General features: G+C 51.0%; 2 protein-coding genes across 2 annotated transcripts in view; one reads left to right on the forward strand and one right to left on the reverse strand.

The window, feature by feature from the left end:
• Window positions 1–26,689, reverse strand: part of PARP9 (poly(ADP-ribose) polymerase family member 9) — a 542,373-nt gene that overhangs the window by 479,065 nt on the left and 36,619 nt on the right. The window lies entirely within an intron of this gene.
• ITGB5 (integrin subunit beta 5) overlaps window positions 2,679–26,689 on the forward strand; it is a 65,148-nt gene continuing 41,137 nt past the window's right edge. Inside the window, exons 1-5 of the mRNA XM_075152820.1 lie at window positions 2,679–2,861; window positions 6,952–7,037; window positions 14,757–14,961; window positions 19,897–20,146; window positions 23,971–24,139. Coding sequence (XP_075008921.1) covers window positions 2,756–2,861; window positions 6,952–7,037; window positions 14,757–14,961; window positions 19,897–20,146; window positions 23,971–24,139 — 816 coding nt within the window. The 5' untranslated portion in view covers window positions 2,679–2,755. The remainder of the gene's footprint in view (window positions 2,862–6,951; window positions 7,038–14,756; window positions 14,962–19,896; window positions 20,147–23,970; window positions 24,140–26,689) is intronic.

Below are 26,689 nucleotides of genomic sequence, written 5' to 3' on the forward strand. Positions count from 1 at the left end.
AAAGTCCCCCTCTTGAGGTTACAGCTGCTCGGTTGGTCTTTAGTGCAATTGCATCCCCTTTTTTGCTGCGTGCGAGGGCAAGAGCACAGCGCTGGCTTCGGAGAAGGGTATTAACGTCGTTCTCGTCAGGGAAGCCACAGCACTTCCTCCCCTGCAGCACTGCGGGGTCTTTCCCTGTAGAGCACCGGGCCCACACCGTGGTCTGTGGACCAGCAGTTGTCTACTGGGATGAGATATACAGCCTGTGAATCTGTGGGACCTTCACGGGGGTTTGGCTTGAAAAATATGTTAATAAGGGCACATGACTGATAACAGATGTTGAGCACTGACAACAGCCCACGGCTCAAAAAATGTGTAGTAGCAGCTCCTGACCTTCTCCCTCCTCTCAGGGGTTTCTGGTGGGGGCTGCACGGCGAGGTCAGACTGGGCACGACAGGCACCGGGTGCTCGTGGCGATGCTGCAGGCGCCCACGGAAAGTGAGGGCAGGCGCTCGACCTCGCCTGAGCCCGGCTAAATATAACTGGTGACTGATGAGCTCCTACGCCTCGCCTGGCTCCGGTCCCGCGGCAATACATTCCTTCTGAAAGTCGTCCTCCTCTTCCTTAAATCCTCTTCTCTGCTACTTGAGATGCCACAGTCGAGACTCACAAGGTGGTTTTCTTCCCTCCGAGTAGTTTCCTCCTCCCACGACCCTGCTTTTCCTTTCTCCCTCTTGCTCATTCACCACTTGTCCCTGTGCATCTGCTCCTTCCCCGCAGCGCTCCCCGGGCGGCACAGCAGGACACAGGGACGAGGAATGAGGGTCTCCTTGCTCCTACGACCAAGGTGATTAAAGTTCTAACACACAAGTGTATCTATGTATGTTTGTATATGTGGTTGTGTCTCGGGGTACTTGGGCATGGCCAGAAGTTCTGAGAAGGGACTTCTAGGTCTACATGAGGCTTCTCTGGGCACTAAGGCTCGCATCAGGCATTTTATTGCATGCAAATGTAGGATCTGCATTTCATTTTCTTTCTCTTCACAGACATACCAAAAACACACTGCAGAGGAACAACCCGCTTTGAAGTCCCCACACGCCATGTCTTGCATTTCCAGATCAGTCACAACATGGCCAGTATTACTTTTATTATTAATAAAGGGTGATGGGATCCACCTTATCGGGCTCTTGGGGTAAGAGGGATGTCTGACGCTGCCCCTTGCCGACGCAGAGCGAATGGCTCGAGAGCAGCCTGTGGGTCACAGCCTGGCCCACGTACCACGTTCCTACCACAGCAGGTGTTTTGGTGAGGCACTGAGTGATGTTTTTGCACTGGTTACAAGCAATACCCTTGGGATGCTCCTACAGCCACACCGGGAGTTAATCTGATTTAGCAGCACCAGGACAGTTAAAATGTTACAACTTTTATTGTAAGACAACAAATAGACACTTTAAACCCACACCTGGTGTCTCCCAGGGGTATGGAGAGGCTGAAGAAATCAGCAAGGTTTATGAAAGCAGCATTGGAAATCAGTGCAAATAAGGGGAAATTTTGGCAGGTGGCATTACAGTTAATCACCTCTTCCTGAGAACAGCAATGCAACACATCGGATTGAGGGCGTGTGTTTCAAGCAAAATCTAATGGTGAGATTTAGTAGACATTGTAAGTGGCACGAAGGGCTGCAGGCCATGGGTAGTTAACTGTTATTATAAATTGCCTTTAAAATCAGTGATCAGCTCTATGGTTGATTTATAATTTCTTTTAAAAACAGAAGAAAACAGAAAGCTCCCCAGCAACCCAAACACAATCATAAATCTGCTGTTTCCTTTAGATCTGACCTGTTGATGTCCCATCGCGCTAGGGACCGGCGGTGGGTGTGTGGACAGTGCCAAAAAGCCGGCAGACAGGGCAGTGCTGCCCGGATGCCCTTGCCTAGGGAGCTCTTTACCAGATGGACACAGTTTGTTTGCACAGAGAAAATCCCTGCAGCAGGAAAATGCCACGTAAGAGCGGCTGCTGACCAGTGGGGACATCAGTGCAAGCCCTGCTGCGAGCCAGGAGAGGATACAGGCGCGCAGTATTCGTGTGCCTGTGGGTACATGTACGCATGTGTGTCTGTGTGTGCGTGTGTCTGTGCACACTGTGCCTGGCTGCCTGTAGGTACGTGTCTGGGTGTGCCCGTGTATATGCATCTCTGTGTCTGTGCAAGTTTGTACGTGTGTGTGCACGTGTGCATGCATCCGTGTGCAGGTGTATGTATGTATATGCAGGTGGGTGTGCGCATGTGCATGTATGAAATGTGCATGCGTGTACACATGTCATGTGGGCATGCACATGCCAGCATGCACGTACGCACGCGTGCTTGTGTGTTCGAATGTGTACGTGTGTGCAGATGCAGTCTGCGTGCGTGTGTCCCTGTGCACACGCATCCACACGTGTGCGTGGGCCAGGCCGTGCCCGCTTGAGCCCGCTCCGCGCCCGCGGAGGACGGCGTTACGCCTCGCTGCGCGGCGGGGCGGGGAGGTGGCAGCGCACCCTCGGGAGCGGGACAGACACACAGACAGACACACAGACACGCACACGCGTCTCGTCCCGCCCCGTCCCGCCGCGGAGCGCGGAGCGGAGCGCGGCGCCCGCCGCCCCCGGGGCAGCTCCGCGGCGCCGCCCCCGCCTCCTCCTCCGCCGCCGCCGCCGCCGCCGCCGCCGCGGCTGCACAAAAGGCGGCGGGGACGGCCCGGCCGGGAAGGGCTGCCCGGCCGCCCCGGCCGCCCGCACCATGCCCCGCCGAGGGGGGCTGCCGGCCCCCGCCGCCGCCCGCCGGCCCCCCCCGCTCCTCCTCCTCCGCCTCCTCCTCCTGGCCGCCCCGCTGCAGCCCGGCAGAGGTAAGGGCCGCTCCGCTCCCCGCCGCCCCGGGCCCTGCAAACGCCGCCCCGGAAGGCGGATTATCCCCCAAACCCGCTTCGCTGCACTTTTGTTGGGATTTATGTTTTTTCCTCCTCTCTCCCCGCTTTCCGGCTGCCTCAGCCCCGCTCCCATCGCCCCGCCGCCGCCCTGCGCTGCGTTTTGCGTGTGCGCCCGTTCCCCCTCCAGCCCCGCTGCCGGCGGGACGCGGCTCGCTGCCCCCGCTGTCCCCCTGCCCCGGGGGGCGGCCGGTGCCGGGGCTCTCTGCGCTTCCCTCTCCGGCCCCGGGGCGTCCCCGAGCCGCGCCGGGGGTCGGCAGCCCGGGTCCCCCCCGCCCGCTGTGCCCCCAGTTGCGGGGCGGTGGGGACCCGCGCTCCAGCAGCGGTGGCGGGCGCGGACCGCGTCTTTGGGCTTTGGGTGTGGGGTTTTACACCTTCGCGTTACAAAGCGTGGAACTGCTATATATACACCTCTCTCGATATATATAGTTTAATGGAACCGCTATAACCACTTCTGTTCAGGGAAAAGCACTTCCCTGGGATGTTTGTCTGAGCAGTGTATTAATTGATGGGATGAAGACCAGCAGCATAAAGCCACAAGCATTCGCTCTGTTCGATCTCCATGCTCTCACCTTGTGTCATTCCCCCACGTAAGCTTTGTGCCCAGGGAGCGGTCCTAGTCCCCAGTGGGGATGCTCTCCTGGCTCCTGGACCCACTCGGAGACTGCGGTGCAGTTTGTGACTCTGCCTCAGTGGTACTGGAAATGGGTTTTCTCTCCTCGCTGAGCACTCGGGAAACTTTTTGTATAAAGGGAGCCCACAAAATGCCTGAGTCCACCATTCCGGTACTTACTCTCAGTGCTTAATGTTTTAATGAGTTGTCTTAACAAGAGGCTCATCTTACAGAGTGCTGTGGCACACAACTGCAAAAACTCTGAAGAGGTTTTCTTAGCTTTTTTATTTATTTATTTTGAGGGTCTGATCCTTAGGATCGATGATTCGATAATGCAGAAGACCATCTCAGGGAAGAGGCTGTTAGAATGCTTATTGTAAGCATAAATAAAATGATATTTTTCTCACCCTTAACTGGATAGAGACTAAAGTACATAACTCCCCCCCCCCTCCCAAGCAAGCCAGTACATTCATCTCGGCTTGAGGAGCTGCCCAAACTAGGATTTCTTGCAGAACAGGTTTAAAATGAGGTCTGATTGCCTGGAGCATCTTTATGAGTAAATTGGTTGACTACCTTTCATGAGAGTTTCCTATCTTGCTCTGCATCAGTCATTTTATGTATTAAAATCTCAGCTGTCTAGTGGGATGCACTGTCTTCCTCTGCTTTTTTGGGCTGTCCTGCAGCTCAGCCCAAGAGAAGGATGTCGTTTGGAGATGCTCTTCGTGCCTGCTGGACACTGCTCTGCAAAATGAAATAAGGTGCAGGGCTTAGGAGTCAGCCTGAAGGACCGTATGGGGTGTGGAGCTGAGCGGTCCAGGGGGAGTGGATTATTTGCCCCCAGAGTAATCCCAATTACTGGATGGAATTTTCCACATTGTAAGAAGTTTAGATGAAGTTTAGGAGTGGTTTCATTAAATATATCGGAATCAAGGAGCAGACTGAATTTCTTCCAGTCTTACCTGGTGACTCACCCCAGCATCTGGAAGGACCTGGACTAGCATGAGCATCTTCAGGTCCTTCCTTTGCCCACTTCAGGAGAGACTGCGCTGAATCAAGCACAGCAAAGGCTTGCATCTGGAAAATCCTGCGTGTTTTTACTCCAACTCAAAAAGCTCAGGTTTCAGTCCGAAATCAGAGGGCTTAACAAAGCTCCGTTTTCACAACAATGCTGGAAACGGTTTGGTTTTGCTCCAAAGTGGAAAGAAAAGCATTCTTGGAAACTTCAAAAGCTGCCACCAGGAGGAATGTTACCCCGTGGCCAGCCACAGGAGCGTGGGCTGCTTTGGTCATGGCACCCGGTGGAAGGAGGAGACCTTGGTTTTCATTCAGATATTGCCATTACTAAGTAAACTCTCAAAAATCCAGCAGTCAGGAATGGAGGTAAATATTATCCTATTTCCATGCAGATGGGTGAGTGAAGCCATGGGAGAGCCAGGGCTGGATAGCCAGGGTACGAATGCAAGTGTTTGCTTTATAAAGCTCATTATTTTTGCTGCGTTACCCAGCGCACCGCTACCAGGGCAGCGGCTCTTGAGGAAAAGCTTTCAGCTGTGTTATAGGGTTTGGATATCCAAGTGTTAATCTTTGTGCAAATTATAACTCAGTCGAACAAGTTACATTTTACTTTATTTTACATATATGTTTTGAGCTCTTGCAATGTCCAGGAGCTGGAGTATAACTTCTGAATGCGAACAAGGAATGAATGTGAACAAGTTGTGGTAACAGCCAGTGAAAAAAAAACCCTAAGAAGGCTCTTGTTCAGTATGAATGAGCCCAAGCAGCCTGTCTGAATGAGAGCCATAGAGAAAGTCCAGGGCTTCACGCTCCCGGGTTAGAGTTAACCACCTTGCGGGCAGCAGAGACCCGTCAGTGCAGGGCTCTGACACGGTCATGCCTCGGCGATAACTGAGGATTACTGACAGGACCTACTTACCCTCCTTTTGCTCTTAGCTTAGGGCACGCTAAGTTCTCCTCCAGCTGTCCAGCTTGATTCACTGCTTCCTGCGCTCACAGCCCAGCCCTGTACGGGAGTGACCCAGGCAGCCACCGACTTCCATTTTTCGGTGAAATATTCACATGGGATACAACAAAAATCCCTTTTCCAAAGCTCTTGGGGCAGAAAGTTCTTGGGACAGGAGGAAACTCCGTGTGGCTCTTCAGCAGCCATTGGCAAGTCTGCGCAATCTGCAGATTATACCCAGCAGCGGCGTGGTGCAATGGTATCTGCAGATGCAACTGGCTGAAAATAGAGGCCTGACAATGCTTTTATTGACATTTGGGATAGAAAAAATAGCAGACTCAGAGTTTGAGCCCGAGGCATTTCGTTTGGAGCGTGCAGCCTCTGTGCTGAATCCTCGGTTGAAGATTTGTTTAATCAGTTATTGACAGTAGACGTTAATAGCTGTACCCGGGGGAGCTGGGGCATCGGTGGTATTGAAGGGCACATTCGTAGCCACAGGCGTGCTTAAACAAGCTGCTGCATTCAGAGCCAACACCATTGATGTTTGCTTCGGCCTAACTTGTGTGATTCCACTTTATTTTTGAATCCCAAAGCCCAAATCGTAGATTTTGCAAGTGAAACTCGCTCGGTACCCCTTGTGCTGCTGGACACCAGCAATCCAGGAGCAAAGAGCATCACCGCTGCCGTGGTTGCTGCTGCCTCGGTGGGCGCAGAGCCCCTGCCGGTGTCGTGGGCAGCGAGAGCCCTCGGCCGCGGCGTGGTGTCTTCCACCCCGGTCAGCCTTGGACGTGTCTCAGTGCAAACAACCCTGCCTGGCTTAACCTGGATATCCTGCGGAAATAACTCCCGTAATAAAATAAAAGTAATTTATGTAACATGAGTCCACTATGGAAATCACCTGTGTGGAAGGGGGAGGCGATTATCTTCCAATGCTGCTTTAAGATGAAAATTTTGGGGAGGGGACCTCCATATATTTAACGGGAAAAATTGAGAAGATGTGCCTAGTGTGACCTTAAAAGTTGGCATCCTGGGGACTTTTGGTCAGCCACCTCCGTATTTCAGGTTGGTCAAACAGCTATTGCGTTCTGTCCGCAGTGATGGAAGTATTTGATGAACTCTTTGATTAACCAGAAAGCACTGAAAAAGAGGGAAGAAAAATCACCAGAGTCGTATTTTGGTGGTTCTCAGCCCCCCAAAACCAGTTTCTGTCCTTTTCATTTTTCTTGGGGAAGGAGAAGAAAATGAGAGCTCCTTACAGGTGAAGAGAGGTTTACTCCTTCTCTAGCCTTTTAAGCTCCTGGAAGATTCTTTGCTCTTGACATCGTTTGAACTTACAGTACGTTTAACATTAAGAATGTCTCAGAAAACCCCTGAGCACTGTTTTGGAGTGAAGTAACCGTTCAGCTCACCCAGCTCTCTGTTGTTCTCTCTTGCTGAAGGCCTCAATCTGTGCACCAGCGGAAGCGCCACGTCCTGCGAAGAGTGTCTCCTCATCCATCCCAAGTGTGCCTGGTGCTCCAAGGAGGTAGGTGGGCAGACTTCATTTGTCTTGCGTGCTTTTTGTAACACAGAAAGGGAGCTATTCCCCCCCTCGCCTGTTCCTGTGCCAGAAGGGGTGGATGAGGGCAGTGGGAGCTCCCACACTGAGCATATTTTGGGTGTATGTGACTCTTTGACACTGTAGGAAGTAAGTCTCCGACCCTGCTGGCCCCCGCGCATCCTCAACAGAGCAGCACTGTTCCTTCAGCCCTTCTGTCCCTTCAATTACCTTCTTGTTTTTGGTGGGTGCAGGGTCCCTGCACGGGCTCTGTGTTGCAGAGTCTTGCTCGAAAGCGCTCTCCGTAAAAAGCCGCATATGCCTCGTGTCCCGCTACGTGACCCTTGCTGCGTGGCCTGGCATGGCACGGGCTCTTTGTCTGTAAGAAAGATGATTCTCCCCTCTGAATCTATTGTGTCCTTTCGGGGGACGACCCAGGCTTCTGGCATCCACATCGTGCCGAGGCGATGAGTTACACGGCTTCGGGGTGAAAATGCATCCTTATGTTGGTGCTGAAGCTCCTCACCCATAATTTAATTGGGCCTCCTTGGTTTGTGAGAAGTTGCAAATATCTTCCCCTGCTTCCTAGGAACTACTCATGAGTTTAGAGAGATATATATCTTATTAAATATACATCTTACCACGTACACTTGTGATTTCTAGAAGGCAAGGTGTGTGAAAGACCTGATAACATCCAATGCATAGATAGCTGTTTTCTGCTTAGAGCCTGCATCTGTCCTAAATGTTTAAGAGAGAAATGAGGGTGCTTACAGATGTGTGGAAAGACCCTGCCTGCTTGTAGGCACAGCTGCTGTGCCAGGAACAAGCTTTGGGCTGTGAGAAACCCCAGAGCAGTGGATGATCTTGAACTTCCCAACAGGCACGGCTGGGAGTGATGCTCTCCTGTTCCCTGCTGACCATTTTTCCTCTAGTACAGCCGTCCTGGTCCGGTTTTGGGGGAGGCAAGCTGTGGGGCTGAGCACACACTTCACCTTCCAGCTATAGCTAGTGATGCTGAGCTGAGGATGCAGGTGCTGCCTGCGTGTCCCTCCGCTGCTCCTGTCCCTCCTCCTGCCAGCCCTGCCTGGGGCGGCTGCAGCCCCTCGGGATGGCGATGGGGATAGGGATGGGGCGAGGGGGGCTCCTGAGCCCCACGGTTTATCTGGGTCTCAGGAGGTACCCCGGCCTCTGGCTTTCCAGGTCTATTTTACTGGGTTTTCACTTCTTTGTAGGCGCAGTCGCAGCTCTCCAAGGAAAACCTCCTAACGCTACTAACACCACGCTACCTGACAGCGTAATAGCTTTCATGGGTTTTCTCCAGCAAGGCGAATGGTGTGCAGAAGGGAAAGGGTGAAGCAATAGATCCTGCTTTTGAGACATCTTGTAAACAGCTGTAACAGCTCCTCTTCCAGCCAGCTAATCTGCGGTGGTGAGATTGGATCCAGGAACGCTGGCTATTAAGCTACGGGTACCCAATAGCTTGCTGCTTTTGGTTTGCTTTTTTTTTTCCTTCTTGGCATCAAAAGACAACTTTTTGCAAAACGCTGCCAGTGGAAATGTTTGTCTGGTGGTCGCTGTGACCACTAATTCTACGGCAGCCCATGGGACTGGCAGCCTGACTCTTATCTTGCAAACAGGAGTTACTAAAAAAAAAATTCCTAAATGGCATGGGGGGGCCAAGGAGGAAGAACGGGTGTTTACAGGGAAGTGCAGTAATACTTCCTGACCTTTAGCCTGCGGCAGCTATTTAAAAATACATTTCAAGGTGTTTCGTGCCAAGAGCTACGTGTTTAAAAGCTGCTGTCCCTGTTGCACACTGCATGCTAAAGCTTAGCGAGTTCTTATTCTAAATCTATATTTTTTTTTAGAATTTGCTGTTTGAAACTCTGAATTATTTCTCTTTAACTGAGATCATCAGGTGAGGTAATGGGATTGTGAAAGATGTCTAGAGGTTTTCGACTTCAAAAGTTTTAAAGTAATATTACAAACTCTTAATATCCGCTTTCTTTGCATAGTCATTTCACCACCTTATTTCCCTTCCCTCTGCTGCAGCCCAGTCAGGTACGCCTATGAAATTGCTTTTAGTCTGTTTTCCTTCTCTATCTCCATTAGCTGTCGTTCGCAGCAGTATGTTGCCTGGGAGCGTATATGCCAGTCAAATTCTATAGCTCTGCTGCTGCTTAAGTGTCAAGGCTAAGATACTGGAGGGTTTCCGCAGACGCTAGTTATGTTGTGGTAAGAATGCCAGCAGCTGATTAGTGTGTATTTTCCGCTCCCTTTGCATTTATTTAACAGGTTTGGGAGCAAATTGGGCCACCTGTTGTCGTCTTTGTAGGCAACAATTAATAATTTTGTCAGGAAGTATATATAATAGAAGTCTATAAGTATATATAATATAATTCCATATATAATTATATATATTGTAATATGTATACATGTATTATAGATACAGGAAGTGTAGAGACGTATATAATACATATAATATATATACACACAAAATATATTACATATATTATTATACCTTCCTGTGTATATATACCTTATTATATATAATATTCCTCCCTTTGGGGAATAACATCTCTTGGCAGTGCCGTCATACCTGTTTGTTCCTTGTCCCCCGGGGTGCCCGGCTGTGCCGATGCTGTGAGGGACACTCTGGCTGTGGGAGAGGAGCAGTACGGGCAGGAAAGCCACGCTCTTTCCCAGAGGTGACCACGATTCACGCAGTGTGGCATCCTCCTGCATCATCCTCTGCGCTCCCGGATCCAGGCTCCAGGTGACTGCAGAGGAGCAGAAAGTCTCGAGTACTCGTGGAGTGCAAAGAGGGGTTAGGAGTGCGCGAAAGCAATTCCGCGGATACAAGGAGCGCTATCCCGATGGCTTTCCAAGGGGGATAAGGTTCCTTGTATTTACATTGCTTTGAATTGTGAGGGTAAGAGCATGCATATAGATAGATGCTTACAGTGGAGTAGTCAACATGCTATGAATTTATAACTACCACCTCCTAACCTGTTAGTACAGGATGCATCACGTCTCCTCGGCTTGAATCGGCCTCTGTTCACTTCTGCTTGTGTTCAGCATCTCTGCTGCCATCAGAGAGGGTGATGATGGATGAGTTGATGATAGCAGCTTCTGCTATCCGGCAGCCCCAGAGCCCCCAGGGGCTGCTGAGCTAACCACAAGTCTTTGGGCTGTTGGAAATTTGGAAGCAGACATCGATTCTGTTGGCTCATGGAAGAATACCTTGAAAGGCAGGACTTAAATGGGGTGATCTGTTTAAATGGCACTTAAAAGAGAAGGTATATATGTGTGGCCTTAACCGTTGCCTGAGCGTGTCTTGAAACAGGGCTGTCTGGGGGAAATACGTGACCCTTGGTGACGGAGACTGCTGCAGCCTTTCCATCCATGCTGGAATCTGAGGAGATTCCTCAACTTCTCCTGCAAGCTCCGGAAGAAGCTGGCAACGCCTAGAAATTGCTGACACGCTGCTGGCGAAAGACTCTGGCTGGAAACTGCACGCTGGCCCGTGGGTTGTTGTGATCTCTGTGGCAGCTTGGTTTTCGTGGGTGGGAGAGGAGGATGCTCGTTGATTTTTTTGGCATCAGGTTGTCCAGGCTCAGCAGGGCTCAGCGGGCTTGCTGGGAAGAGCGGGGAGCTCTGGAAGCAGCTTCAGTGCCGTCTTCCGAGCTGCCAGGTGGGGTGTGATAGACAGGTGGGGTTTGTGTTCATGGTGAATCAACCTGGAGTGATTGCGGCGGGGATGCTCTCCAAAAGAGCGTTCGGGAGTACCGGTATGGGGGGGGGAATTATGTCATTACGTTGCTGTTATCTTCTGTTTGCTGCTTTGGGGAGCAGCGTACCAACGTGCAGAGGCTCCCCTGGTTTGTTAGTGTGTGTTCATCCATGCGTTACCTATGTGGATGCGTTTATATGTGTACATGCCAAATAGAGGTGCACATTAATTACGTTAATTAAACTGAAATTTCCTTTTTGATTAATTGAACTGAAATTTCCCCGGTGGCACCCTCTGTTCTCCATCAGGTTGCTTGTACCTCATCCTCTCCCATCTCAGGAATGTGTGCCTGGAGAATGAGGAAGGAAAATCAAGGATGTTGCTAGGGGGAACGTGTCAATTTTTTTAAATGGAGAAAGCAGACATATTTCAGATTGAATTAATGCAGAACTGGACTGATTAAAGCAAAAAATGGTAAGGACATGTCTAGTCAGGAGGTAGATACAGTCAGTTAGATACAGTCAGTGCTATTCGCCATTTTTATGGCATGAATCAAGCAATTTGTCTCAAAACTGTCAAACCGATGAGCATGTAATTGTCACACTGTTGTCTCCATTCACTTCTGGCTGCTTGCGTCCATTTGCTTTTGTGAGCTTGTTAGTGCAGAGGCCGGACCGCAAAGTGCCCACCGGGCTGCGAGCAGCCGGCGTTACTAACACGGACTAGGTGGGATCTTCCCGCTTTTCTGTGGCACCAAGCGACGCTTCGGGCAGTTCCTGCTTGCTGCGGGGTAGGTGCTGCATTTCTCTCTGAAGCAGGCCTGCGGGCAGATGGTCGGCAGGTATTTGGGCGCACCGAATTGCTTAACTAAGTGTGAGGGGTCCTCTGCTCAGGGGGAATTGGGGTTTGAACCGGCATGCCACGTCTGAGCCGCTGTGGGGCTGCCTTTTGGCGTGGTTGCTCGTGAATTATTTGGACCTGCATGATATCCTTTACTCCTCAAATCTTCCTTTCACTTAACCTCCAGCAGCCTCGATTTTTCTCTATCGCAGAAAACTTTGTGCTTGAGTTGAGTGGTACCTCGTAGCCACAGTTTTGGCTTTGGGTTTTGACCTGCAGGTGCACATGAGGGGTGCTTGTTTGCAGGGTGCTGAGGCTGTTGCTGGGGCTTTCCCGAGGCCACTGTCTCTCCCCTGCTCAGTGTCGCCCTGCCTGGGTTAGACACCGAAGCAGACGCAGGTCCTGCAGCCCCTGGGCGCTGCGCTGCACCCCCTTGCCCGGGGCGTTTGCACCCCTGAGGGGTTTATTTTCTTCCACCCCAGGTAATGCAGCATTTCACTGAACAAGAAAGGGCCTGGATTTGATTTGAGCTGCAGCTTGTCCTGTGGCAAGTCCAGAAGAAAGTTTAAGAGAAAATAGCTGGGTCGAACAAGGGGGACCTGTGCAGAGGTGCTGCTGACCTGAGAGCTTTGGGCAGCTCCCATCAGGAGTTGTGTGGGGGCTTTCCCCCAACCTCCTGAGCTTCCTTTAGAGAAATTTTGTCATGGAGGCTGCAGAAAAACACATTGCAGCAGTAACCGTTTCTTGCCACCGTGCAAACGGACAGGCTTGCACATGCACAGGCGCCCTGCCCCAGAAAAGCTCCCGGCAGGTCCCACGCGGGTGTGCTCCTCACCCCACCTGCCAGCGCTGTCTCATCCTCGGTGTGCAGATGCTGCTTTCCTGTACACCCCTTGCTGGGATGATGAACGTCGGTATAAACGGTACCATACCCAGAGCCATCTCTTGTGGTGTTACGAGCTCGACTGCTAAAGAATAGCAGCTGGGGGAGGAAGCCACCATCCTCCTCTCCCCAGGCTGCCCGCCCCTCCTGGCTCTTGTTCTGCTACTCCAGAAAATTAAACCCTAATTCAAAGCCCTTTGAAGTCTGAGTCTTTCCGTTCACATCGAGAGGCTTTGGAGCAGACCCCGGGGAGGATTGGAAACACCTGATAAAGGCTGCAGCTTCACGAGCAGCCCTAAATATCATCCTGTTTGGATACATCTTTCCAGTGCTAATTCCTGGGGAATAACTAAAGGTTCCCGGCTGCACTCATGGTGCTGTTTGTGTTGCTTTTTGCATAACCAGAGTGTCCTTTCTAATAGGCGGCCAGCAGAAATGAGCTGGCAGAGGTGCTCACCTGGAGCCGTGGTCCAGGCACTGAGAGAGCAGGAGAGCATCTCCCGCGGGTGCCCTGCTGCTGGGCGGATCAGCCCGGGACAGTGCCTGGACCCCACCGGCTTTTCACTGACTTTAGGTCAAACCACATCCGAGATAAACTTTTCTCCAAGGCTGCCCTGAACGTGCTGCTCTGAAATGCTGGGCATTGTTTTCGGTTTTGTGAGGGATTCTGTTTTTTATTTTGTCATGCTGGAGATGATTTAAGTAGTCCCAGTCCTCCTTTCTGGAAGTTCATCTGTTTACACGACGCATTCCAAGAAATTCATGTTTGCATCCATCCAATGTGCCGTCTCCTTGGCTGGACCCCGCTGCTGGATGCTGGAATGCAAATCTTGCATTTTTCAAATAGCATTGGGACCTCGTAGTGAGAAAATGCAGCAGAGAGCCTCCGTCTGCGTCCCTCAGCCCCACGGCCGAGGCTGTCCTCAGGGGACCCCTGGAGCACCCCGCGGGGTGTGAAGGCGAGATCTGTCGCATGACCTCTCCCTCCTTGATGTCTCCCCCATCCTCTGCCATGCCGGAGCATCAGCAAAAAAGTAGGGTTTATTCAGCCCTGCTCCAGTTTTTGGCTGCACAGCTGAAGGAGGGGCTGGAGTGGCTGCGAGCATCTTCTCTGCATTATTTCATGTCATTTTAGTCCATCAGCCCCGGAGCAGAAGATGGTTGTCTCTATTGTTATACTGCAGAAATAAGTCGGAATTGGCTGTTGAAGATTCAATAAGTTTTGGGCATGTGACTCGCTCCCTTTGGCCCTTTTGGGGAAAAAAAAAAATAAAAAAAAAGGCTTTCTAACAAATGGGCTCTTTGCAAAAGGCTGCATTGTGCGGCCGGTTGTTCCCGAGCGCCGCCCCGCACAAGGCTGCATTGTGCACCACGCATGGGGCTCGCAGCGGGGGCTGGAGCTCTGGGGGTGGGCGCTGGGAGCCTCCCTGCCATGGCAGCCCGTCCTCCGGGAGCCAGCGGCTGCCTGCGGCGGGCACGGGCTGCCTTTTGACCACCTCCCATGCAGGCTCTCCCACCTCCCTTATTCTCCCCCGGGACAACCTGCCCACGTCAAACCGCTCTGGCTGTGCTCTGCCTCAGCGACCGCTTGCTGGGGTCACTTTTTTTTCCATGTGATGGTGTCACGCCAACGCCTGCAGTGCAGAGGTGTGAGGGAGGGGGGACACGCGGTGCTGGTGTGGGGACGTGTGGCGTCTCGCCCGCGGAAGAGGGCGCAGGTCCCTGGAGCCACCCAGCCTCAGTCTCCAGCTTCACATCTTGACTTGGCTCGCTGGGTTGGTGGGTTTGTCCTGCTTCCCACGGTGCCACCTCCTTGTCCTCTCTTCTCTCTTTTGCAAAGCTCCTTCTAGGCGATGCACATGCAAAAAATAATGTCTTCTCACCTTTTCCCCTGGAAGAGATGGGAATCTGCTGTCCAGGCAGCAAACCAAACACTTTGCCTTGCTTTCACGGGGCTGGGAGCAAGTGCTGCTGCTGTGGCTGGGGTGAAAACCCAGGCTTAGCTTTCCACTGCGGTGGTCTGTGGGCAAATTCAATTTTCAAAACCTCGCAGGATTTCTTTTTTGGTAGATCCCTTTGACAGGCTCAAGGCTCAGTGCAGGCTGCTTTTGAGTACAGCCACCACAAATCACACCAGCTTCTCCTTGTCGTCTCCTGTTTGCTACAGATAGCAGCACGTCAAAACAAAGCTTCTGCTGTGGGATTGATGTCTCTCCCTCACGTTCCCTTTTGTCCGTTCTTCACCCCCCAGGAGTTCGGCAGTACGAAGTCCATCACGTCGCGGTGTGACTTCCTGCAGAACCTGATTGCAAATGGTTGTGCCGGAGCCATCGAAAACCCCAGCAGCAGCATCAACGTGGTGAAGAACGTCCCTTTGAGCAGCAAGGGCTCTGGCCAGACCCACCTGGATGTCACGCAGATCACGCCTCAGAAGGTAGCCTTGAATCTTCGTCCTGGTGAGTCCCCAACGGCTCTGAGTCGTATGCTGGGGTGTGCTTGGTGGGAGTGAGAAAGGGTGGCGGGGACATGCCAAGACTGTGTTATAGCCTGTGACCCTGTAGCCTGCTAAAGAAGGTGGCTGTTGGCCCCTTCCAGAGCCCGTGAACTTTGGTGGTGCATCACGAACAGCTTTGGGGCTGAGGTGTATGTTCTCTATGAGAGGACACTGCTGTTAGGCAAGGTCAATCAAATCCCACCCAAAACTGTTGTCAGTACTGGTTTTGACCTTTGCATGTGTTTAGAAGGAACCTTCTCAACTTAAAAATTGTAATCACTGGATGGAAGGAGTTAACTTTGGATCCTTCACCAAGCTGACAGTGCTTGACTCTAAACTGAGACAGCTCCTTCTATAAATTGGAAACAAAAACGCATATCTGTTTTCTGTCGGTATGCAAAAGAGACGTGGGATCAAGGCCGAAGATGGAGATTTGAACTTGCGACTCGGGCCTTGGACTGTGGCCAGATGCCTGTTTCATTCCCCTGAGCCATCACTCTTCTTCAGTCTTTTCCTTTTAATTAAAAATTAGAAGGGAAGGGCTAGGCTGAGCCATGCGAGTATACTTGTTATCAAAAGTTTTTGCGTGGTGGGGGGAGGCTTTAATGTGGGTTTAGAATTCTTGCAAAAATTTGGCAGCTGATATTTCTGAAGGGGAAAAAAAAAGCTCTTTATTGCAAAGTTAAGAAGCAAATATAAAAGCTTGATTCATTAGAAGCAATTGGTGTGGGTTTCTAAGGCTTACAGTTTTGTGACAACTCTCATGAGCGTACAGAAAAATGAAATATGAGGTTTTGCCCAAGAAAAACAGGAGTTTGAGCTGGTGCTCACGCTACCAGTGCTCTCCCAGAGCCTACCAGTTGCTGCAGGATTTTTTGTTTTAATTCTATGGGTTGGATAGTCTTCATGTCTCTTAATTAACTCTTCCTGAGCAGTGTGACTGCTGTCATCAGTCAGACCCTCAAAGGTAAAGAGATTTTGCTTCAAAGCCTTAAAAGCAGATACCTGAGGGTAGTTGTCACTGGATGCGTGGCTGGATGCATGGCTTCTGCAACTGAATGTTGCTGATGAAACAGGTTTGCTCCCATAAAAAAAAAGGGAGTTGTTATTCCTCCTGTTTGAGGCAATTCCTGGCAGAAAGGGCTGACTCAGCTTCGACATCTCGCCTCCCGCAGACCCTCCTTCACGCCCAGTGCCCGGCGCTCAGCAAATTCCCCTTTCCCAATCCCTGTCAGTGTTGCCCAGCCGGAGGCGCGGACGCCCACGGCTCCGGTCTGCGGCAGGGCATGGGGGTCTGTCTCCCTGCGGCTTCCCGGGGTGCGTGCTGTCGGATGCTTTTGGGCTGGGGATCTCCCCTCCCTGCGCGCCTGTTGCGGAGCATCGGAGTCATTGCAGGAGGAGGGACATACCTAGGTGTTTTTGATAGTACCTCCCCTTTTTGCTCTCTTTTTGATGTTGGGCAGCACTCCATCTTACTCAGGGCTGATGACTTCCTAAACCCTTGTATTAGCATCCCCAGTTTAAATTATCCATTAATCCTTGAGCTTGAGAATGGGTCCTGAGGGTTTCACCCTGTGAACCCGAGACAAAAAGGAGACAATGTTGACTTAATTTTGGGCATGAAGAGTGTACTATTTCAAAGATGAATTCACACGGTGGTGGTAATCTTTTATTCTTAGACCGCTAAGCAGAAGCAGAAGGGAGCGAATTGTCAATTGTTCGCTGATCCCACCCAGGCAGTTTGATCTAAACATCCCGTGGCAGAAGTCACATCCCCAAATCTCATTTCCAAAAGCCTTAAACCGATGTCCTTACAGGGTAGCTTTCAGATCGAGCATTTAGTTTTTATAATACTGCTTTTTAATCTTGGGTCCAGCTGTAAAGCAGTGTGTCCTGGTTAGATGAAAAATATGAATAGTGTAAAAGGAATTAAAAACAATGAATAGTTGCAAGCTGTGTTGCCCATCAAGCCATAAGCCTCACCAAGCAGAAAGAAGAGCTTTTTGTGGATAAGTGATTGTCGAGTTTGTGTTCTTAAGTTGGCCAAAAGTTTTTCCAGTTTCTGCACTGCCTCTGTGTGACAGCATCCAAGAAACATTTCTGAATTCAGTTTTGAGTTTAAAGCTTTTCAGTAAAAGCCCTAAGGAGAGGATGGTGGTGACGGTACGTGGGGAAGGAGGGCGCTGGATTGTCCCTAGTAGTGTGAGAGTAATATTGTGCGCAGAGAATATAAATTCTTTTGCACTTACATCTGCATACATTAGCGATATTTTCTCTGAGATAATCGATTTGTGCAGTTAGGAATGACAGAAGAACCAGGCCTAGGCTCTTGTTATTTTTGGTGCTTCTCAGGGACTAATAAATTCATAACTATTAAGAGGAGAATGTTTCATTAGAGCATCCCAAATACCCTTTCTGGCAGAGGAATTCCCATCTTAGGACCTGCTTGGCAAGAAGAGTGTTTTGGAAACAGAAATGTTGGGAAATGCAGAAGGACACATCCTCTTTTTCTGAAAGGGTTGGATATTCCAGTGGGGAAAATATGTAGGAATGAAAAGAATAGGTATGGGAATTAATTTTGCCGGAGTTAAATACATTCTTGCAGCACTGAATTAAAGTCAAGCTTGCAATTACCATTTCTGACCCTGCAATCAGTGCTAACAGGTATCGCACTACATAAAGGATACGCTCCTTTGTTCCCCCCCAAAATGTGTGCCAGGTGCAGCGTCAGGCCCTCCTGATTTGGTTGAGCCACCTCCATCGCTTTGCTTGCTGTGGGCCCTGTGCTGAGTTGCATCCTGCCACATCTCAGTGCTGTGCCGGGAAAGTCCTGCTCCTGCTGGAAAAGAAAGCTGGGGAGAATACGGAGGAATATTTATGGCAAGAGTTTCCTGCTTCCTGCAGCCGGTATCTGGGCCATACCTACGTGTGCACGTTTGTGGACGGTGCCTCTCGCAGCCCTGCCTTTGCCAGGTGGGGTTGTAGCAGACTGCAGGGGGGAGCAGTCACCTGTAAGAAAGAAGCCCTGGCTTGGAAGCCACCCTTGATCTAAATGTGCAGGGAAATCATTAAATAGAGGCAAGGTCTTGGTTTAGGAGCTGTGGCTGACTCCTCTGGTACCCCAGCACCGGGCTGGCTGAGATGCACAGAGAACCAGGGGAGCAAAGAGGGCAGACCCGGATCTAAACCCTTCACAGCTTTGTTTGCAAAAGAGGCAGGCTCTGACCTTCGTGCACGTCCCCCTGGGTGCTGGGACCCCGGCTCCATTGCCAAGGGGGTGATGTTGCTGGGCCAAAGCAGCTGCTGCAGAGGGCTGGGAGAGGGGACGGCTGCAGGAATCGCTACGAAGCAGATCCTGGAGCCGGGACGGGTGTTTGGCCCTGCGTGTGGCTCAGCGCAGCGTGACCCCAGGTGCCGCCGGGGGCTGCTGCCTGCCAGGCTGCAAAGCCCCTTGTGCCATGTCTTGCCAGCACGGCGGTTTTGGGATGCTGCTGCTGCATGTTGTTGGGCTGGAAGTAAGTGAAAGCAGCTGTGCTCCTCCGGACAATGAGGAGAACAGTAAAACGGTTAGGGAAATGTTTTCACAGTACTAAAAAATGTGCGTTTCATTTCTGGGGAAGAGGAGGAGAAGCCATGAGTGTTTTGCAGAACCTGCCACTGCCCAAAGTTCAGCCTCAGCCGTGAAGAGCTGGGAGGGGTGGGCAGGAGGGGGAGCTTGGTCTTGAGAGGATCCGAGTCCCTGGGTCTGAGACCCCACTGAGCTGGAAAAGGGGCCGAGGTGGCAGCTGGGGATGTGGGATCTCCAAACCAGCCTAGGGTTTGAGGGTGCTGGAGTCTAGGGTTTCCATTTAGACCCCTCTTTCAGCAAAGCGTAAGGCAAACATTTGCCACCTCTTCTCTGGCTTCACCGAGGTCCATCTGGCATGAAGTTGAGTTCACTTTGAAGCCACTTCACCTTTTTCGAGGTGCGGGCAGTGCCAGTGGTGGCCTCCCCTCCCGGGCAGCCCTTCTGGAGGGCATCTCTGGTGAAAAGCGGTTTGGCAAAGGGGAAGGACAGGGGAAAGGCTTTCCTCTGCTCCTCTTCACATTTGCACAACGTGTGACTCAGCCCTGCCAGCTCCTTCCCCTGTGTTCATCACTTCAGGAAGCTTCATCTCTGCCTCGGTACTTCCCTGGGTGACTCTAACAACCTTCTTTTTCCAGTTCACTTTTGCCCTTTTGCCCTGCTTTCTCCAGAATGATGGTGGCACAGCTCTTTTTTGGGGAGATGTCCTTTTCAAAGGTGTTTCTTCTGTGTCTGCTTCGACTTGACTCCCCTGCACAGCTCAGAGGACATCTTGCATTCAGCTCACGCTGGCTGTTTTCTCCTGACCCTCTTCCTTCTGCTCCACCTCCTTCTCTCTTTTGTGCAGGACTTCTTGGACTGCTCCTGGTTTGCTTTGGGGACATACCCAAGTAAGCGTGTGCAGGGTCCCTCTTTCAGTAGTCCATGAAACACCCATTTAAGGTTCACTCCGCTTGCTTTTCTTTCCAGTTTTCTAAGAAAATGCCCCTGGACTGTACACAGTCTGGGACAGCAGCATTTTTCACGTTCGTTCTCTCAGCTGAGATCGAAAGACCCTTTCCCATATCTCAGAAGTAAAAATGAGACGTGAACTCTATAGATGTGTCTCTTTCTTGCCAGCCAGTACACTACATAGCTTAAAAGGAACCAAAGTCATTAACTGCTTTCCTATTAGTCTCCTAAGGGATGGATTTGGAAAAGCTTATTCCTCTCACCCTCTTCTTTGGAAGTGATCTGTCTGTTCTGCAGGGGGAAAAAAAAAAGCCTGCGGTCTGGATTTTATGTGTGCTAGGAGTTTCCTTTTCACCGCTCTCAACTCTTGTGTGTGCGCAGGTGACCGGACCTCCTTCCGAGTTCAGGTTCGGCAAGTGGAGGACTATCCCGTGGACCTCTACTACCTGATGGATCTCTCCCTGTCCATGAACGACGACCTAGATAATATTCGCAATCTGGGGACGAAGCTGGCTGAAGAGATGCGAAAGCTCACTAGCAATTTCCGGCTGGGGTTTGGATCTTTCGTGGACAAAAACATTTCTCCTTTCTCCTACACGGCACCAAGATACCAAAACAATCCCTGCATTGGGTAAGTGGTACCGAAGGGACAAGCCCTGTGTTTGCACAGAGCCTGGCAGCAGTCTTCTCTTCCCATTCTTGTTTTAAATAATGAACCATACTTAAGCCCTGGCTTTCGGGAATGCTGATTAGCCGCGGCTGTCGCTGTGATGCTCCAGAGGGATTCAAAATAGGACAACTTCCCATTTTGCAGTGGCTGTTGGGAGATCTCTGCATCTAGAGATGGGAAACTGTTGTCTTGGGAGCCTGAAGCTATTTTTAAGCACCTGAAGAGGATGCAGACACAGCAGGCTTTTTTACAGACTTTAAGAAAAAGGAGCAAGAGCCAGAAATTCCTGATTTCTGATCCTAGCTCTGAGTCATTGTTTGGCCTCGAGTAGATCAATTAAGCTCTTTGTCTCCATTTTACAGATAAGGAGACCGAGGCAATGCAAGTCCTTCCCAACAGAAGTGTTTGGGGGAAGTGAGATTTGTGAGGGCCTGTAGGACTGATTAATGAGTTCTTGCAAAGCCTTTTGCAGATGTCAGGCAGGTTTTTTCATCTTAATTGTGGAAGGAAAGCAAACTGGCAGTTGCAAAAGACACAAATGATGTGGTTTGCTTTGCGGTGATATCAGAGTCTTCCTCCTTGTTTTTTTTTTTATTGCTAGAGTCTTTTTGTTTGCCCTTTAACCACCGGAGTCGGGATCAAGTCCATGGAATCAGGGATTATGCCAGAGTGAAATTGAGTGTAGTGGACGGTGTCCAGGCTCAGATGGGTTTGGATGTTGGCATGAAAGGATGGATACAGCAGCAAGTGCCCTCCTGGGAGAATGTCACCGTTGAGACTTACCTTCATGGTGCTGTCTTCACCTCATCCATCCTTGGGGAGCTTCCTAGTCATGTAAGGGCGGTAAGGTTAGCACTTTTGTTTGAGCCATTCATGGACACTTACATTGTAATATCGTAGCACAGACGGATGCCAAGCTCTGCAAGCATGCATCCTTTAAGTTTTCCATATGAGAGGCAGATTGAAGAGAACTTGCATCAGCTGTGAGTTTCTAGGCCAACTTTTGGTGTTGACGAAGCATTTGGCATTTCATTGCACATTGACCATTGACCAGACAAAATGATCTGTATTCTCTTTTCACCAGTTCTGTCCAAAGAGGAAAGTCAAATAGATTTTAACACTAAAAACTCATGCTTTGGCCATGAAGCATAGCCAGAACTGACCACGCTGACTGAGCCAGGGAGGTGGCTCTCTGCTGCCACGGCACCATACATCACGCTCTTCATAGTTCTTCTCCCTCAAAAATTTGGCATGGCCTCAGACAGATGTGCTTAGTCATCTCTGTCATCCTCAGTCTCCATCACCCGCTCATGTTGCTCATGGGCTGGGGACAGGGTTTCGCTCCAGCAGGGGAAATCTCGGAAACTTTGTTTGACTGGTGTGTGATTTAATTGAAGTGACATGGCTTTTACCGAGTGAAATAGGGTGAAAGGTGCAGGAAGGGAGGGCAGGGATGGGAGAGGAGGAGAGGGTGGAGCTGGACAACTCTGCAGCAAGGCATGCCTGAAACTGCTGATGTCCTTTCATCGAAGGCATCTAGAGCTGTCGCCTCGTCTTCTCCCTCCATGATCAGGCTATCTGCATGTCCTTTTGGTTTTACCCAGGTGGTTGCTTTTCTGTTTATGGGTTACATTAAGCCAGCCTGGTCTTGGGAAACCAAGGATTGCCCAAGGCAGCTTGCCTGGTGGGCGCTTCCTTCCAGTCGCCATCTGTCTCTTCATCCAAACCAGGGGTGCTGGCTCATTCTCCGGTGGCATCGCCTTCCCCTGCCCGCTCTGTGAGCGGGCTGTCACTGCTGCCAGGTGGCTCGCTGATGTGGCAGCAAGGTGGGTTGTGAAGCGTGGTTTTGTTTGGAGCTGTTTCTAGTGTAAAAGCAGACTTTGTCCAGTGGCCTGCTCGTGTCTAAACAAAGATGCAAGTAAACATGAACTGTGGTGGGTTTTTTTTGCCCCCCGTCCAGGCTCTCTCCTCCTCCTCCTCCTCATGGCGATGGCTGTCTGGGTGGGGTGCGGCTGTGTTTTCATGTGGGGTCTGGCTGGGAACCCTCGTGCCTCCTCCATCCCACCCCAGCTCGCTGCTCGCCCCTGCTCCTGGCTCAGCATCCCAGCTGGGACCTCCTCTGGAGTCAGGACGTGGCCTCTTCGCAGCCACGGTGTCATTCAAGAGAGATAATACAAAGGAAACAAACACTAAATTTAAAAAGATAAGGAAGGCAGAGGGTTTGCCTGAACACCTGATTGCCCATCTATCTGCGATAGGACTTGTGGAGGTCACAGCCTGAGATAACCCACCCGCTCCGTGTGCCTTGTGTAGTCACTCAGCTATCCGTCCTCAGGCCTGCTGCTGCCTGCAGCTTCTGCCAGCAAACCTGGAGTGTAAAACAAACAAAAAAGCATTAAATTATACATCTTAGTGGGATGTGGGGCCCTATAGTGTGTCAGTGTTTTCTTCCTGGAGCAGGGGTCTGGCAAACCGAGCACCCAGATGTACTGTGTGACTTGAGGGCTGCTTGCTGAGACCCTGGGGTGCAGAGGTTTCAGCCATCGCACGCTCCTCGCCTTGGCCCTGGGCGCGAGCGGGATGCAAGTCTGAACATGGGGCTGATCACAAGGGGCGGCTCTAATTGCCAGCCGGGCCCAAAGCAGTGGGACCTGCCCCGTGGTTGGGTGTGTGCGTGGCTGTGCGGGTGGAAATCCCTGCTCTGGGGTCCCTTGTGAGGGATTTGAGTTCCCAGGAGTGGTAATCTTAAACACTCCTTTGTGTAAAAAGCCTCTTACAGCTTACCCATAGTGGGTCATGTGTCAGCAGAGGCCTTTAATTGTTCTCCGGGTTTTTGTCTTTGAAGATAAGAATGAATTAGTGCCAGCCCAACTCCTTTTTAAACACATTTTCTTCTTAACCCTTCTCGTCCCTCTCCCCTGCCCACCCTCACTGATTTCCCACGCCGCAGGAACTGCTCTGCTGAGCATTCCCGGCCACGCGGTGAGCACCAAAGCTGCCTCCTGACTGCTTTGTACGGAAAAAGAAGTTTTTCTGGTAGCCTGCCGAGGCATTTCTCTGCCTTAGGGTGCCACTCCTACCTTTCTGCTCCAGTGGCGCTCTGGAAAGCGGAGATGGTATTTGCTCACTGGCTTGCAGGGAGCGCAGGAGGATGCATGAGTTGGTGTTAGTTATTAATGCATCTCGCGGTGTGCAATTGCCAGGTGCCTGGTGACGTGCAGCGGGTACAGGGTGGCATGTATTGCCGAGAAAACTGGATGACAGAGTGAAAATACATATTGAAAAATAGGGGAAAAGTAGCTGTCAGCAGTGATTCTCCTGTGTGGTGCCCTTTGACACCAACCCACCATCGTGGGCTGCTGGGGAGGGTGGCTCTGGCCCTCCTGCCAAAATGTGCCCTCTGCATCACTGCGGGTCGCATCCTGCACTGCAGACTTCCAATGTGAAAACCACTTTATGGGTGCAGAAACTCCAGAGCTGCATGGCCTGGTGCTTGGTGTCTCCACTCGGACCTTACGTGGAGAGAGACGTTTGATCCTGGTGAGATCTCTGTAAACTTCAGCTGCTCAAAGCCCCTGGGGGGGAACCAAAAAGATGGGCTCTACTGTAGAGTTTTGTAGATAAATAGCCAGAAATCAAAGCATCCAAAACATGAAGCCTTGTGGAAGTATTTCATCCCGCTGAACAGAGGTTTGGAGGCCAGTCTCATAGAGCTGGGAGCTTCTGCAGCTCTTCGCTGCTGGTGGGGTTCCTTCTAGCTGACCACTCCTCTGTTCCTCCTGCAGTTACAAGCTGTTCCCCAGCTGCGTCCCATCCTTTGGCTTCCGCCACCTCTTGTCGCTAACGGATAAAGTCGACCGTTTCAATGAAGAAGTTCAGAAACAGAAGGTTTCCCGCAATCGAGATGCTCCAGAGGGCGGTTTCGATGCGATTTTGCAGGCTGCCGTGTGCAAGGTGAGTCGCTCTGATTTCTGGGGTTTAAAAGCAAAGCAAAAGAGGAGCTCTGTTCTTGGACCAGGGTAAGGCTTCAGTATGCCATTTCTCAGAACTAACTACTAAATTTTTCTTGCAGAAACCATAAAAAATGCCTTCAAAAGTAGAGGCTATTGTTTTTGTGTGCTTTTGTACAGGAATAGGCAAAGAAAAAAAGGTTAATATCTTTTCCAGTTTAAAGGAGTAAAAATGGAGCTTCTGCAAATGCAAATTTAGGGCTGAGATTTCATTGTACGATTAGACTTGTAGGTGCTGATCCCTGAGCACCTGGGATGAAATCCTTTAAGATTCATGTACACTTTGTGTGCAGCAGCACTGTGCGTTGGCTTAATGCGTTTCTTAAGTGTGTGTCAAACCCATCTTGCAGCAGTTGACCCGTGTTGAGGGTTGGAGCTGGTTTCTACTGCTCGTACCTGCCCCCGTTGGCGTGTGGGGCTGGATGATCCCACCTCGGGGCACTGATAGCCTGCTCTCCCTCTTTGCCAGCAAAACTGGAGCTGTGAGCAGCAATTAAAGACAGAATTCATTAGCTTGGTGCCATGTTAGCCACGTCCTTAGGGGTTTTGGAGATGTTTGCTTGAAGATCTTTCTGGAACAAGTAAGTGGGTTGCTCCGTAGCCCTTTGTGCATCAGGGATGGAAGTGTTTGCTCCCCTCTGCCGTGTGGGTGAGCTGCCCAGCTCGCCAGAGACGGCTCTGGTTGCTTATTCCCCTCTTGTCTTGGTTTTTGTTTGCTCCAGCCTTGCATAGTCCTTTTGGTTGGGCGTGTTTTCTTCTGGGTCTTGATTTTGGGAGCCGGGAGATAGGCGTCATCTGCAGGGGTGATGGGACGCAGGCTTGTGGGAAAACAGATCTTCCCTTGCCTGGGCTGGCTTCATTTACGCTTCATGCCTGTGATGGGACTGAACCTGCCCCGTTGGATCTGATGCCACCCAACAGTCGTCTTCCCTCTCCCAGCCTGGCACAGATATTGTTGTTGGCACAACTACAGTGCTGCTTCCAATGCTCCTCTTCTCAGTTTTGGAGAGGTGGCTCTCATGGTTAGAGCAGAGACATCTCAGGACAGTGACTCAGTTGTGCCACCCACCGTGGCAGTTTTCCAGTCCCTTCCACCACATTATTGCAAAAACGGGACAACGTTTCCCTACGGTGCATACTGTGGTGTGTATCACAAGGGCTCATTTTGGAGGTGTTGCTGGAAGGCAGGAGACCTGCAAGATATTTCCTGCACGTTTGTGGCAGTCTCAAACTGTTGGTAAGAACCAAAATCTTTGACTGTGGTTCTTGAGTGCACAGCCTGGTCCCTTCTAAATTCAGAAGATGAATTTAGATGCTGGTGCCATCTAAATTCAGGACTAAGCATCCTCTAGGAAGGGTGAGCAGAGGTGAGCGTGTGCGCTTGCGTGGCCCTTGGCGTGATGTGGCACGTCACGACAGAGGAATTTCTGCAGCCGCAGCGGTTAATTACTGGAGCTCAGGGGTGGGAAAGAAAATCCATGGGACCGGTGTGTGAGGCAGGAGAACCGGCTGCACCGCAACTTGCGCTGCCTTGGCAGCCCCTTGCTGTGGGTGGAGCAGCTGCCTGCTGATCGCAGGCATGAGCAGCAAAGGCTCCGTCCGTCCAGAGTTAGAATAGCCAAACTTTCGGGCCAGCTGATTGACCTCCTAAGCCCTGTAGCCAAAACGGGAGCTTAGTGATTAGTTTCCCTCGCGGTGGCCAAGTGATGGCCCAGACCGGTCGACGGCCGCGGGTTGTGGTGGGCCTCAGCACCATCGAGGCGGGTGAAGGTGGCAGACACCTGGGGTGGCAGTGAAGTGCCGCTTCCTGGTGAGGGTGCTCTTTGCTGCAACGAATGGTGCTTTGCATCCAGTGGTGATTAATGAAGTATCGTGGGGACTAAACCCTGCACAACCAGTACTTTTTGGTAACTCAGGAGCTGTTTTCCCTGGTGCAGGGCAAGGAGCATACAGATACCTTGGTGCCTTCTGGGATGGGTTTCCCCATCAACTGCTGTGGTATCCCATTGCATCTCTCTGGCATGCTCCAGCTTTTTCCAGCTTCCACCCTCTCTACCATGTTCAAAACCCAAGATTTAAGACAGTTATGAACTTAGAAAGTCCCCTGCCTTGGGGGCAATGCAGCGTGTTGACTGTGAAGTACTTTGTGCTCAGCAGCAGAGCTTGTGGCATCAGTGGGGGCATCCCAGGGAGAGCCGGTGGTGGCATGGCAGAGCCTCGCTGTTTCCCAGCCATGGTGTCCGAGTGTGGTCTTCTCCTCCACTTCAAGCGCTGAGGTGTCAGAAACAATACCTACTCTGTTGACTAGGTATTTTTGTAGTATAATTCATATCAAGCATTTCTTCTGCATGAGCTGTCTAAGAGCTTTGTAACGCTCAAGTCATTTTTTTAGCCTGGTTTTCAACCCAAGGAGTGGGGAAAGTTTGTACAGCTAATACAGACTAATGAGCAGGCCCAGGGTTTGGCTCCTTTCTGAAAAACGAAGATATGGTAA

The sequence above is a fragment of the Calonectris borealis genome, chromosome 6 (genome assembly GCF_964195595.1).
Source record: "Calonectris borealis chromosome 6, bCalBor7.hap1.2, whole genome shotgun sequence".
Taxonomy (NCBI): Eukaryota; Metazoa; Chordata; class Aves; order Procellariiformes; family Procellariidae; genus Calonectris; species Calonectris borealis.